Genomic DNA, 15,821 nt, shown 5'->3' with positions numbered 1-15,821 from the left:
GAGCAGGAGTAGGCCATTCGGCCCTTCGAGCCTGCTCCGCCATTCAACGAGACCATGGCTGATCATCCAAACCCTAGCACCCGGTCCCTACACCGACAGCCATCCCACCCAAGCCCTATCCCCATAACCCCGTAACACCACGTATTTAATCCCCCCCTAACACTAAGGGCCAATTTTTCTCATGGCCAATCATCCTAACCCGCACATCTTTGGACTGTGGGAGGAAACCGGAGCACCCGGAGGAAACCCACGCAAACACGGGGAGAATGTGCAAACTCCACACAGACAGTCACCCGAGGCCGGATTTGAACCCGGGTCCCTGGCGCTGTGAGGCAACAGTGCTAACCACTATAACGAAGAAGACAGCTATTTCAACTATGGGCCTGAGCAAGGAAGTGGTTGTGGCTTTCCTGCCAGGTCAACCTAACGGGAAGAAAAGCCGGGACCCGAAGAGGCATGTTTATTTTTATTTTTTGGACTTTCCTTGTGGATCTCCCCCAACACAGGCTAGCTCCTCCACCCCGCTCGCTAGGCCCCGCTGAAACCCCCTCCCCATGTCTTACCCGAGTCTTAGGGACCATTCCTTCGGTCTCAAGCTGAGGCTTCCTGCCACTCGACATTCAGCTTCCACTCGCCGGCCAGCTGGCATTTCCTGTGGATTTCGAGCAGGAAACTGACCGGGGGCATACAAATGCGGCCGGGAATTTAAAATTACCTCAGCCTCATGCTTAGTTTCCACAAGCCATGGCCCCTGCCTGCCCGATTCACATCCCGAATTAAAATCAGGGTTTTAATCTACCCAAGAGGCAACTAATTGAAAATCAGGACCAGTTCGGATTTTGAGATTTACTATTTCTACACTGACCATCAGATTGGAGGTTTGATCTGCTCACTTGTTGGCAGCATAAACTGGGCTCAACTTCCAGTCCAATAACAAGTTACTAAAGCCAGCAGCGAGAATAACTCTTAAACATATTGGCTTAATACTTAATGAAAATCATTATGCATGTTAACAAATCAAGTTATTTGCAACTGGCTTACACATTCTGAAAAGCAAACTGGGCTTCAAATCTTAAATTTCATATTTCAGCAAGTCAAATTCTGGAGCAGGGATCCACCATGTTACATATAGATGAACATACATGTACAATTCAAGTGGAAGTCCCATTTTTCTCTTTTGCTAAATCTGCCTCTAGGAAGCTTGGTTTCCTCCTATTTTTAAGAAGGCAAATGGCATGTTGGCCTTCGTAGCGAAAGGATTCGAGTACAGGAACAAGGATGTCTTGCTGCAGTTGTACAGGGCCTAGGTGAGACCACACCTTGAGTATTGTGTGCAGTTTTGGTTGCCTTCTCTGAGGAAGGATGTTCTTGCCATGGAGGGAGTGCAGCGAAGATTCACCAGACTGATACCTGGGATGGCAGGAATGGCGTATGAGGAGAGATTGGGCTTATACTTGCTGGCGTTTAGAAGAATGAGAGGGGATCTCATTGAAACTTATAAAATTCTAACAGGACTAGACAGACTAGATGCAGGAAAGATGTTCCCAATGGCGGGGGGAGTCCAGAACCAGGGGTCACAGTCTAAGGATAAGGGGTAAGCTATTTAGGACTGAGATGAGGAGGAATTTCTTCACCCAGAGAGTGGTGAACCTGTGGAATTCTCTACCACAGAAGGCAGTTGAGGCCAATTCATTAAATATATTCAAGAAGGAGTTAGATATATTTCTTAAGGCTAAAGGGATCAAGGGGTATGGGGAGAAGGCAGGAACAGGGTACTGAGTTTGGGTGGTCAGCCATGATCTCATTGAATGGCGGAGCAGGCTCGAGGGGCCGAATGGCCTACTCCTGCTCCTATCTTCTATGTTTCTATTTGCCAAACGTATATTCTCCTTCCAATTACTCTTACTTTCAAAGCTCAGGTCTTGAGCATCATCCCCATATCTGGGTGGGTCTTGTCTCACTCTTGGATAAGATACAAGAAAAAACTGCTCATCTGATAGATGATCCTTTTCTCATCTCCGACCACTAGGTGACTGATACTGCAATGGCCATTTATCTCAACGCTCCTTTCTTGCTCATCCCTGTATCCTCCTGATGATGACTCGGTGGGCCATTAACCCACTGGCTCCTAGAACTTCATAACCGTGTAACACTTGTAGGATCGATTCTCCCCCAACGGTAAAAATATTGGACTATGAAATATGAAAACCCAGAAGTGCACAGCCTGCAAAAAGAGCTGGGCAATAAAGGGTTAATTCAGACATTGCGGCCGAATTGCCACACAAAGGTTTTCTGTCTAGGGAAGATACAAGAACATTCGCATATTCATGTACCTTAAGGGATTACATTGTCCACTTTAGACCATGGCCCCCAAATAACCAGTTTCAGTGCAGGCCTAGACAATGGGCCGGGCCTCGAACCTTTTGAATACGAATGCTAACAGAAACCAACAACTTCGCACATGCAGTCACATCAGGAGGGGTTGCATTGTCAGAAAGATATCGCAAATCAATGGACAATAACAGGAACAATTCACACATTTTGATATGCTCAGGAAGGGGCCAGGAAATACAGAAAGTTGGTTTTGGTTTAAAGTGAGATCACTTCGAAGACAGTGTGATGGAAGCCGACAGCAGAACAGCGAACAGAAAGATTCGGGCCGACAATCAACTCCAAGAGACAGCCGATCGGGAGTGGTGATTTTATGTTTCAGCCAAATCATAGAGGGGGCTTTTATGATCGAGTCTGAGTAAGTTTGTGGGTTTCAGTCAGATCACAATAAGGGTTTTGTGGTCGAGTCTGGGTAATTTTATATGTAACAGTCAAATCGCGGACGGGTTTAACGGTGTCATATTGTGTCAATGCAAATGACCCTTGCGTAGGGGATTGTATTTTGGGTTTGTTAGCCTGATATAAAGCGTAGGGATTTATACTGGGGAAGTAATCGTGTGTGTGTGTGTTCAATAAACGAACGAATCAAAGGTTGAGCCAAAACCCTGCGCCGTGTATATTTTGTTCTTATAAATCCTGACGTCCAAGAACGGTGTGTAACGGGGGACCAGTATCGGAGAAAACCCCTTACATCCTTAGACCCATCAGTCTTCCCTTCCTCCTACAATCTACTGGTTGCTAAAGACCAAGTTTGGTGTTGCCTATTCACTGCTCTCTCTTCTGATACTCTAATCAACCTTGGTGGCATCTTGCACCATGGACCTAGGATTTTCAATCAATAATTGAGATCCACATACTTTGTACCAATTTCTTCAAATTTATTGTATTTGCTGCATCTTCTGAAATTGGTCATTCTTGTAGGACTTCACTCCAGTTCACCAATAATAATTTATTTTACACTTCAATCCACAGTAAGACTGGCAGTAATCAGTTAGCTAAGTCATAAGTTAGTTAAGTCCACGTTGTTTCCTGCACTGTGCTGTCAGCTGAGTATAATGAACCAACAAGCGTAATCTATGCAGACAACGGGTTAGATTTTCAATTCTTTGGAGTTGGCTTCAAGGACACCCTCAAAGCCTCCTTGAAAAAGTGCAACATCCCCACCGACACCTGGGAATCCCTGGCCCACGACCGCACAAAGTGGAGGAGAAGCATCCGGGAAGGCGCCGAGCACCTCGAGTCTCTTCGCCGGGAGCAAGCGGAAGCCAAGCGCAAGCAGCGCACGTCAACCCAAGCACCCCACCCACCCGCCCCTTCAACCACCGTCTGCCCCACCTGTGACAGAGACTGTAGGTCCCGCACTGGACTCATCAGTCACCTGAGAACTCATTTTTAGTGTGGAAGCAAGTCATCCTCGGTTCCGAGGGACTGCCTAAAAAGAAGAGATTTTCAACTTGCCACCCAGGTGTGCATCAGCCCTGCCTCCCCCCCACCATTATAGAAACCGCCCAATATTTATTTCCATTGGGCAGTTTCTGCAATGAGCGGCCAATCTGCAATGCCAGTTTTACGCCCAGTTGTAAATCAACCCCAGCCTACCTAATGTAAAATCTACAAGTCCTTAAACATTACTCTGCGTCTGTACATCATCTGACATCTACTGGGAAACGTTGGAACTGCATCGTTACTGGTCCCGGTCAGCCAGCGAGAGTGTTAAAACCCCAAATTAATTCGCTACATTTTCTGTATATGCCTCATCTAAAAATGGTCTCGAAACTTTGCAGGTGGAACGATTCACCCCGATGCAAGTATCATTTACAAAAACTGCAGCAGCAAAATTCTACCTTGTTCAAGTAACGTTCATTCATTGCTTTAGCAATCTGCTTCATCTCACAGCGCTGGTCCGCCTCCCGTTTCTGCTCATTTAGTTTCTCTGCTAATGTTTCAAGCTCAGTGAGAGCCATCTGGAGAGGTAGTCGATCAGGGTGTCCCTTTGGAGTGTTCTTCAGCATGTCCTAAGAAAATCAGTAGACATACATTTTCTCATTATAAATTGGAGAGAGAGAGAGATTTAAAAATCACCCCAAATTAAGCATTTGTTGGATGATTTACACATTCGGATTTTGGTAATGCTGATGGGAATCAACAAACAAGTATTTTTTTTTTTTAATTGAAAAGCAATCTGGAAACAAATTAAATAAAACAATTATCACCTTATTTTAAGTGACTGTAAAAGATCACTAGCATATTGAAGAAAGTAAACAAAAACTAAGAGTCTTTTTTGGTATAACAACAGAAAATGCTGGAAAAACTCAGCAGGTCAGGCAACATCCGTGGAGAGAAATTTGAGTTGACGTTTCGGGTCGAAGCCCTTCTTCAAAACTGGAAAGAAAATAAAATAGATCGAAGGCAAGGCTGCGATCGAACAAAAGAGACAATGAAAGGTATTCGAAGCCAGACGAGATGGTAATAGGCCCGTGGAGACAAAAGGCAGCTGAGATTAGGTGTGAAGTGTACTGGCAGGTAAGAGACAGCTGCCAGGTGAGAGAGAGAGAAACAAAAGGAAAGGGGGGGGGGGGGGGAGGAAAAGGAGGACCCAAAACAAAGGGGTGGAAAAAATTATAAGTAAAAAAGTAATAGGGGCCAGGTTATGATATGAAATTGTTGTACTCGATATTGAGTCCGGAAGGCTGCAAAGTGCCTAGTTGGAAGAGGAGTTGCTGTTCCTCGAGTTTACGTTGACCTTCCGTGGAACAATACAAGAGGCCAAGGACGGTGAGGTCCGAGTGGGAATGGAACGGTGAATTAAAATGACAGGCGACCGGAAACTCGGGGTCCCCCTTACGGACTGAATGGAGGTGTTCCGCAAAGCGGTCACCCAATCTGCGTTTGGTCTCCCCAATGTAGAGGAGACCGCATCGTGAGCAGCGAATACAGTATACTAGATTGCAAGAAGTACAAGTAAATCGCTGTTTCACCTGGAAGGGGTGTTTGGGGCCCTGGACAGTGGGAAGGGGGAAGGTATAGGGGGCAGGTGTTACATCTCCTGCGCTTGCACGGGAAGGTGCCAGGCGAAGGGGAAGGGCTGTTTGGGGTGATAGAGGAGTGGACTAGGGTGTCTCGGAGGGAGCGGTCCCTGCGGAATGCTGAAAGGGGAGGGGAGGGGAAGATGCATTTGGCGGTGGGGTCACTTGAGGTAGCGGAAATGGCGGAGGATGATCCGTTGAATGTGGAGGCTGGTGGGGTGAAAGGTGAGGACAAGGGGAACCCTATCGTGGTTCCGGGGAGGGAGGGGCAGGGGTGAGGGCAGAAGTGCGGGAGATAGAACGGACACGGTCGAGGGCCATGTTGACCACGGTCATGCTCATCAAGGTGAGTGATGTCAGTGCTGGGAGATGGAACACACGTGTGTGTCAGGCATCATACAACACAGATAAAGTAAAGCACTATTCAATCAAGCTCCCAATATGTCTCCGTTCCAGTTTCAGAAGATCACCCACAAATACACCAGCAATATTTTAATTTTTAACAGCCATATTGTGACTTTTGGATGAATTAGGGGTTGAATTATGCTGTTGACCTATAACCACTTGGAACTGGATTAAGACTCTCCAAACTCAATTCATAGGGAATACAAAGATTTTCATTTCAATCGTTAGGGCGATGTTTGAACTCGGTCTCTGATGTAAAAAGCTAATTTCTAACCCAATGGAAGACCTAGGGGGAGAAATTCATTATATCCGTTTGGGGCGCTAAATTTTAAAAGTTTGGAAAATTAGTGCCAGGTGCTAATGTTTCCAAACTATTAAAAAATTTGTTTTTGTGCTCCAAGGAGGAAGGTGGAGAGCTAAATCAAGCGCCACTGCCTTCTTGGAGCGCAAATCGGCAGCAGGCGGGGTGGAGACTTCAGTAACGCTGCACACTGGGCCGTGCCGCGCTGCGCTGCCACGTTCATAAGAACATAAGAAATAGGAGCAGGAGTAGGCCAATCGGCCCCTCGAGCCTGCTCCGCCATTCAATAAGATCATGGCTGATCGGATCCTAACCGCCAATCCACTATCACAGAACCATCTCCTGAATCTAACAGAATTAGACACACGAAATAGGAGCAGGATCAGGCTACACGGCCCCTGGGCCCGCTCCGCTACCCACAGGGCCATGACCGATCCGAACCTAGACTCATGTCCAAATTCCTGCCCGCTCCCCGTAACCCTTAATTTCCTTTACTTCTAGGAAACTGTCTATTTCTGTTTTAAATTTATGTAATGATGTAGCTTCTACAGCTTTTTGGGGCAGTATATTCCATGGACCAACCACCCTCCGAGTGAAGTAGTTCCTCCTCATCTCAGTTTTGAAAGAGCAGCCCCTTATTCTAAGACTATGCCCCCTAGTTCTAGTTTCACCCATCATCGGGAACATCCTCCCCGCATCCACCCGATCCAACCCCTTCACAATCTTATACGTTTCAATAAGATCGCCTCTCATTCTTCTGAACTCCAATGAGTAGAGTCCCAATCTACTCAACCTCTCCTCATATGTCCATCCCCTCATCCCCGGGATTAACTGAGTGAACCTTCTTTGTACTGACCCGAGAGCAAGTATGTCCTTTCTTAAGTATGGACACCAAAACTGTACGCAGTATTCCAGGTGCGGTCTCACCAATACCTTGTACAACTGAAGCAATACCTCCCTATTTTTATATTCTATCCCCCTAGCAATGAAAGCCAACATTCCATTGGCCTTCTTAATCACTTGCTGCACCTGCATACTAACCTTTTGAGTTCCGTGCACCAGGACCCCCAGATCCCTTTTCAAAGGCTCCTTCCCCCCCCTTAAAGGGAAGGGCCATCGCTGCAGGCTCTGTGATAGAAAAAGTACCTACTTGGACCACCAAGGCAGCCGCGATCCCGTCCAATCAGCCCGGCACTCGAGCAGAGTGCCGGGCTGATCAATCGCGGGCAGAAACCTGCAGAAAAAAGCAGAACAAGCCAAGTGTCTTTTTACTTACCTCAGGCACCTTGCCTTTAATCATCGCCCCTGAAGCGACCGGTGGCCCGATGCACGCCTCCTGCAGCTGTCGGTGTTTTCGACCGGCGCTGCTGCAGGGGGGTGGAAGTCAATTTCGGGTCTGGGGTGCCACCAGGGCGATGATGTCACGATCTCCGGACGAAGGAGATCGGGCCACAACGCAGTAGCACCGCCGCAAAACCCCCGCCGAATATGGTGAGAGTCGATGTCAGTGCCGCGCCCGGTCACAAAGCCATTTGTGCCCCAATAGCGCCCCCCGGGGGTGCTAACTGGAGGCGCAAAGGCACCCAATTTCACCCCCCTTGTCTATTTGTTTAGCTTGCTTTTTGGCGTGACTGGTCTGAGATTCAGGAATTATCTCGAATATTTCAATCGTAAGCGTATAGATTTATGGACTGTCTGGTCCTTTCATCAATTATAAATAAAATGCTGAACTGAACTGAACATCTCCTCCAGCTCCAAGTGACGCAGCAAGAATCTGCATCAATTAAATGCCGGTAATGCAACATCTATGGATGCTCATCATTTGTTGTGGAGAAGGGAAAATGATACGAGTACTTTCCTAAGACTTATTCCCAAGACAATAACAGAAAACAAATGTCAAAATGCTGTATCTTATTGGACAAAAAGTGACTCCATACTTGCATTCATCAAGATGAATGTGTTTACCTGCAGCAAAAGAATAAACTGTGGAAAACGCTGAATTGGCTTCATCATTAACCCATACAATGTAATACGATCAGAGCTCGACTCATGGCAGTGCTGGTGAGGAAGAATACATATTTAGTACAGCAAACAGATACCATATGGATCATTTGGTCACGCAAGTTTAACTAAAGTATTTTAAAAATAAAAGCTTTCAACTGCATTAAAAAATTACTGTAATTCCGCTTTGGTTACAATACATTGACATGATGCTTTTGTAAAGAAGTGTGCGGGGCTCTGTAAACATGGTACATTGTGGCAAGATGAATCCTTTACAGGGCGGTTTGGGCTCCGGACGACCCTGGAGGCTAATTCCAAGGCGTGGCAGCATTATTAAGATATACTGTTACGTTCGCCCAATGCACCAATGCCTGGTGGGTCAACCAAGTTTTAGGGATTATAGGAATCGGGTGGGGTGAAAGGCACACCAGAGGCTTGGTGCGTTTGATGTGCAGAGAGTACTGACCAATCCTGGCAATGCACCAGCAACAGGGGTAAGATTTTAAAGGAATTCCCCTCATTTCTTTTCAAGGAGTAATTGAGTTTCTGGAACTGGGTTCTCTTCCACAACGTCTCAATCCACACTGACTACATTTTGGGGGAGGAGAGGGAGTCCTCCTGCCACCACTTCACCGAGATGAAGCCAACAGGGCTGCAGTTAAGAGGAAACCGAAGAATTTTCTGACGTTGGTGCTGGGAGGCTCGAGAGTTAAATGCGCAGGGATCTGTTCCGAATGCTCGGCTGAACGTCAACTTTTGCAAGTAGTGCTGGATCTTTAGACGCGAAGAGAAAATGTTAAGGATTGTGCTCTCTCCATCACGGCCTCGCATGGCCCTGCTGTGACCCCAGAGATCCAGCTGTGACCCCAGGGATCCAGCTGTGCAGTGGGCCTTGTAACGGATGGGCCATCCAATCGGCCATGTTACCACTCGGGCGGTGACGTTGCAATTTTACCCCAATACGTCCCGAGGTCAACCTTAACTGGTGCTTTTGTTAAGCTATCACAGGTAAAGGCTGCGCGCAAATGGAATTCCAGAGGTCATCTGATCAGACAATACTTTTCAAACCAATATTGTTAGTTGACCAACGGACTGTAGTATGGAGTGTTAGGGGCTGGACTTATGCCTATGGTCCCCCAAATAAGCCCAATGTTGTATCTAACCCATAAGAGAAAGGTGCAATACAAACAACTAGTTGGTGCACGGAATGATGTGCAGAAGACACTTCAGCTGCTCCTGTGCATGGTCGAGCAACACCCGGGAGCAGATAGCCCACCCACCCTCTCAACCAATAAACAGTGCTGACCTTTGAGAAAATAAATGGATGAAAAGGTTGAATATTTAAAAAAAAATTAAGTTTGCCAAATTTTGAACAAATGCGCAGGAGGTGAATTTACTACAAGTGTAAGCAACCTACATAACCTAACCCTCAAATTAGATAATGGACTAAATTGACAGTTTACAGGTCAACTGACTGAACTGTCGTCAGCGGTGCTCAGTGATTCCACAGCCATGGAAATCAGCACCTACAGTAGAAGTCCACTCTCGCAACTTTTTTCCCCTCTTGTTTTGCTTCCCCAAACAGTTTTCTCCATTGCAACTGTATTAGAGCTCAGTTTTGGTTTTGCAATACTTGGTGTTTGGATTCCAGATGATGTCACACGATACCAATCTTTTAATTCCCGTTGATATGCAACTCATTAATTCCCAAACATGTCACACCTTGCGTAATTCACCCATGAATAATCTAGGGCCTGGAGCATGGCTGTGGCGTTTGCAAGTACTTTTAAGGCCACAACTCAGTACGCCCTCGAGGCAATCCTAGGTAATTGTAGCTGGTTGTAAACTGCTGGGATCAGAGGGCAATTAGAACTGCTTTTCAATTTATGGCTTCTGGTAAAAGAACACAACATGAAATGACTAGGTTGTTCTTCAAAAAAAATATTTTTTGGCCTGTAACAAAGTGTGACATCTGGGAGTACAACAAACATCTGCTAGGTGAAAAATATATGATATATATAATCTCCCAAATAGATATGGACTGCAACTGACAGCGATAGTAGTAACTGTACCAATTGTTTACATAAGTAACAGGTTAAAAACTAAGGTACGGTAGCATAGTGGTTATGTTACTGGACTAGTAATCCAGAGGCCTGGGCTACGGGTTCAAATCCCACCATGGCAGTTTGCCAAATTTGGATTCAGTTCTAAAAATCTGGTAATAAAAGTCGGATTGTCATAACAACCCAATTGGTTCACTAATGGCCGATATGCAACTCCAGTAAGAGTCAATAGTTGACTGCCCTCTGAAGTGGTCTAGCATGCGATCAACAATACCTTCTCAAGGGCAACTGGGATGAGCAATAAATGCCAGCTTTGCCAGCAATGCCCACATCTTGAGAATGAGTAAGAAAAGAAGTGTCTGAAGTTAATACAGAGGTCATCTCTGTTCACCTCCAGGGTACCAGCTTTGATTCAGGAGTGTTCAATATACTTTTAAAAAGGAATGTGTAGGAGAAGAAAATGCAGATGCCGTGCCTTTTTCGATCAAAAACATTACAACCTATACAACACATGATTAAATGTACACTTTTCCTGAAGTGTTGTACATTAAAATTGAAACCAATGAATCTTAATGGGCCTGAATTTGCAGTCGGAGGCTTCCTGCGGGGGAAATGCCTCCGATCCGCGCCAACCTGGAGCCTCGGGATCCACGGAGACTCGCACTCGTGGGCCTCTCCAGGAACGCCCGGGTAAAGGCCCACGTATTCCAGAGGCGCAGGCGGTTCACGAGCGCCCCTGGGACCTCGTGGGCCGGCCCAACCAATATAAGAAAGGGGTTCCCCATTCATGCTTATAGGGATTCTGTTTTTGTACGGAAATCCCCGTAAGCATGGATGGGGTTCACATAAAAAACACAATTACACACTAATTACATTAAAAAAAATTACATATTTAAAATTAATTAAAATACCATTTAATTAAACATTTAAAACAAAAACGTAATATTTTGAAAAAGAAATTTAAATGTTTTAAAGGGGCTAAAAATAACCTTACTTATTTTACAGTTGTTTTTAATGGGTAAATTATTATTTTTTAATTATTTTTATATTCATTTAAACTCTTACGCTGCTTTTACCAGGCATAAGAGTTGCTGAGCAGTAGTTGGTCCGCCCGCGCATGCCCTTTTCCCGGGGATACGTTGGACCCGTCAAGAAAACCCGGAACTTGCGCGGCCCTTACGTGTAATGTGCGCATGTTTTTTGTTCTCTCTTTCTCTTCAGGCTACATTTTCGTAAGGCATCAGCAGCCCAAGTGGGCATTCTGCATGCATGAGTAAGACAGCAAGCGCTGGGCAGGCTACCCAAAAAACATGGGGTGTGGGTGGGGCCGGATCAGCAGCGAGTCTAATCCGATCCTCATCCGACGTTTACCGACATGCACTTTCCAGCTGGGGCTTCAGGACAGAAACCAGGAGTTGGGACCTCAGGCGCATTGTCGCTTCCCTAGCTTGGGGACACATTGCAGCTGCTCCACTGCCATCTTGGCCAGATTGTCAAACACCAGACCTTCCCAATTGGTACAGCAACAACCCAAAAACGGTTTGTTTTTACAATTAAAACAACATTTTACTTCCACCAAATACTTTACTTACTTTCAAAAATTCCAGAAAGGAAGGTTTGGTGGCACACACTTTCTTAAGAATTCCCATAGCAGTGCTAAAATTGTTCACATATTCACTGTATGCATCAAGTACCATTGACTTAGAAAACTGCAACAGAAACAAAATGACGGGTCTGAAAATCTAATACATTAGTTTGAAATAACCCATCACTCTGAATCCCAAATTTGACATGAGTTTGTTTATCCTCCAGCCCAGGAGGATTACCCTCCATCGTCAAACAGTTCTTGCACGTACTCAACTGAATTGGAGTTGCAGAAAATTTCCGACAAGGGTATGAAGATGAAAGGATCGAGTTTCAAGCACAAACAATCCGTTCATTTTGGAAAATCTACTTAAAAAGGAGCAAAGTTCAAGTTGAAATTTTGCAGACATCTGCATAAGCAAACACTGAACGACGTGAGCTTTCATTTAAACTATTTCGCCAAACTGTCCATTCCTTTTTGCTGACTAAACAGATCCTGCAATTGTTTTTCACGGATGTTTGAACTACAGGGTCAAAAGGCCACAGAATCTGAATGATGCCATTGTAGCACTTCAGCACTAATAACAGCACCTGTAGGAACTTAGAACTTGAAACCATCTCCCTGAAATAATGGGTCCAGCCAGATCATCCACACAGGCTAGGAATTAAAATGTACTGGCCCAGAATTTGCGGTGGGTAGTAAGAGCGGACGAACAGCTTTCGCTGTTATTACCCCTTTGAAACTGACCACAACTTCAGGATGTGGCGCATGCGCATCCCAACGCGAAAATCCTGACGTTGCGGTCAGTCATTCACTGCTCCGACACTGGCTGTGCTGTGCACGCCCTCCAACCACTCCGCCGCCAACCCCACCCCCACATGGCAATCAGTGTAATCAGGGAAATCAGTGAAACTGACGAAAACTTGGGCTTTTCCACGATAATATGGCTGTTAAATACCCCATTAAAAGTTAGACCTTGTTGGATTAGGTATAACTGGGGTTTTAACAGTGTATTGTATGCTAAACAAACATTATGGTCCTGAAAAATGAATTTTAATCTTGTGGAGTGTCAAATTCCTCCATTTTAATAAAAATAACAATTTTTAAGAAACTTAAAAAAAAATTACAGGAAACTTTTTTATCCGGCACCGATGGGACCAGCGTGGTGCCGGTTGATCAAAAAGTCCAGATTACAGAGAGGTATACTTACTAAGGTACGAGAGCCCCGTAAACGGCCACAGATCCAAACATCCCTGTTGCATGGCAACAGGTGCAGGAACCCCGGTTACACGGCCACAGATCCAGGAATCCCAGTTACACGGCCACTATGAAGTAAAACTTACCTGAACCTACTCCTGAATTTTGCCGGTTAAGAGAGATTTCCGGTTATTTAGGTGCTATATATATATTTTTTTTTATAAAAACAGTTTGGTCATATTTATTTCAGGTTTACCTTTTCCCCATGTGAGAGCCCCAGTCTTTGTTTTGCTCTCTATAACATTTTAAAAAAGTCAGAATAAAAGGAGCTTCTTCACTTCCTGGTTCCCGGTCTATGAGAATTCTACGTTGTGATTGGTTGCTTAGACAGCTAGTTGACATCACAGCAGCTCGCGTTAGGGATTCCCCATTAACTTACACTGACCTCAACTGCAAGTCGAAAAAGCCAAGCTTCTCGCCACAGAGATCGCGAGATCTTCGTGGGCAGCTTTCTTCTGGATCAGCGGCAAAGGCCTCTGCTTCGCTGCTGACTGCAAATTACAGGCCATTAATGTGTTCAGTGATCGACTTTTATTTAGGTGGGTTTTTTTGGATCATGTTGAATTTCATTACTGTTGGTGAGACACTGTTAATGGAAGAATCACTGACGGTCTGAAACTGGCACTTGTAGATTCTTCCAGAAAGTTTTATTGATATTTTAAAAATGTGTTGAGTTTTATTTTCGACATTACAGTGGAGAGGAATCTGGTCTCTGCTGGAACCAGGTTGTGATTTTGCTGCACCACCCCATAAACACCACTTCATCACTTTCCTTTCCAACCTCTCGTCATTGTACCCAACTTTTTTTAATCACTTGTTTTACAGTCTCTCTCCCGCTCCACTCCATTATACTCCCATCATGCCCTCCCCATTTCAGTACCTCTCGATTTCCTCCTTTGTTTATTTAAGGATCTATCCTACAATGAGCAACTTCTCAAACATCCAACAGAAAACAAAGTGTTGATATTTAGCACAGTGTTGCAGGCCTGCTTTACCCATCACTGTCTATGGTCAGTGCCCCTACTGGTCTCTCTACATCACACAAGAAACATCATTACATTAGCCCATTCACATAGTTATTTCAGTCAACATGGTTGCAAGAGTGCACATTTTACTAAATATACTTATCTTGTACTAATTTCATCAAAACACCGCTTTTTCAAATTTAATACAGTACAGGCCAAAATAAAATTTATTTCTGATGGATTCAAAAGAGGATAAGTCTTGCTAGATATATTTTACAAACAATTATAATTAGTATGTAACCCTCTCAAAAATGAATGCCATTGTGAATGAAATATTACTAAGTATATTCTACTAAAGCTGTTTGAAGTGTAGTAACAGTTTCAGGCAGGTGGAGACCTCTGATCCATGTAGTCCACCTATCCACAGTATTCTACTGATACATTTCTAATAACCCTGAATTCCATTTATTGACAAGAGCCTGTCTAGTTCCTTCTCAAAACCTATTAAGGCTTCCAGTTCCACCACCCATGTCGGTAATCTGTTCCACATACTTAGCAACCTTCTGCAAAAAAAAAGTTTCTGCTGTGTTTCCTATTTTCTTTTGTTGACCTTAACTTGTAAATATAACCCCATAGACTTAAATTCTGTACACTGCAGAAAAGAGTACTTGGATCTAATTTGACCAAATCTTTCATAATTTTAAACACTTCTCTCTTATCCCCTCCCAGTTTTCTCTTTCAAGAGAAAAAAGGCCCAGGCTAGTCAATCTTTCCTCAGTCATTCCCTTCAGTTCTGGGATCAACTGTGTAGCCCTTCTCTATATCTCCTTCCAATAACTGAATATCCTTTCTGAGCAAACGCTCCCAGCATCCTTGACTCTGCATTAACAACCACGCTGGATTTTCATTCAAAGACTTACTGAGGCTACAAAGACATCTCCAATCATTTCAACGGAGTCCCACTCAGTCACACGACTAGCTAAGGCAATCTGGAACAAGGAATGGCACTGAAGAATCTCCTTTATTCGGTAAAACACCATTTTTAGTTTCCTCTCGCTTAATAGTTTTGGATCCATTTCTGAAAGAGGTTTCTCGTATTGCTGCGGAGAGAGAAAAGCAAAATCAAACTGTAAACACTTCATCCAAACGTAGTTTCCAACCTGGAACTTTCTTGGCCAGTATAGCTCAGTGCCACACATCATGTGGTGCATTTAATGGCTAAACTATTCAAGCTCCTTTTTGTCCCAGAACTCAGAATAGATGAGGGGAAGGGGGAAGAGACTGTTCCACATTTTAAATATATAAAAGTCTTAGAATTATATAGGACACAATGGCTGTTATTTCCAAGAAATTAACTATAGTTTACCACTTAATAAACTGCCAGTGGAGACATCCATCATTAATTCCTTCTGTCCTGCATGAAACACTCTGAGCCACGTTTGTCATGACAAGCACCATTAACAAAAAAAAGACACAAACTGAGATAATCCACTCCCAGACCGCTTACAATGTACATTTTTTAAAAACTAGACACACATGGGAGTAATTTCTAAACAGTTAACATCACCTTGATGTTTGGAGGCCTCTGTAAATGACTTATGCTTACTTTCTCAGTTTATGATATGCGAACTTTTCAATGAGATGACCGCCTTGTAATCATTCCTAGATCACCATTTTGTAAGATTTACTTTGGTAGGAAGAAATTATTGTAAAAATAAATCTTGAATGGTTAAGATGCTCCTAAGGTTTAAAAACAGATTTTTTTTTTTTTTTTTTTTTTTTTTTAAAAAAGCACAAACTTCTGGTTGTTATACCGATCCAAAATCC

At 44.3% G+C, this 15,821-nt stretch overlaps 1 protein-coding gene across 4 annotated transcripts in view; it reads right to left on the bottom strand.

Moving 5' to 3' along the window:
• arhgef10 (Rho guanine nucleotide exchange factor (GEF) 10) overlaps positions 1-15,821 on the bottom strand; it is a 361,849-nt gene that overhangs the window by 154,817 nt on the left and 191,211 nt on the right. For all 4 annotated transcript variants that reach the window (XM_085996438.1, XM_085996437.1, XM_085996439.1 and 1 more), the window contains 4 exons: positions 14,915-15,094; positions 11,780-11,896; positions 8,089-8,181; positions 4,236-4,406 (listed from right to left, as the gene is read on the bottom strand). In XM_085996438.1, the coding sequence (XP_085852564.1) occupies positions 4,236-4,406; positions 8,089-8,181; positions 11,780-11,896; positions 14,915-15,094 (561 nt within the window). The remainder of the gene's footprint in view (positions 1-4,235; positions 4,407-8,088; positions 8,182-11,779; positions 11,897-14,914; positions 15,095-15,821) is intronic.

Source organism: Somniosus microcephalus, chromosome 9 (assembly GCF_052327205.1).
Source record: "Somniosus microcephalus isolate GS21.2 chromosome 9, FLI_Smic_1.0, whole genome shotgun sequence".
NCBI classification, from domain to species: Eukaryota; Metazoa; Chordata; class Chondrichthyes; order Squaliformes; family Somniosidae; genus Somniosus; species Somniosus microcephalus.
This window is presented reverse-complemented; position numbering and strand designations above follow the sequence as displayed.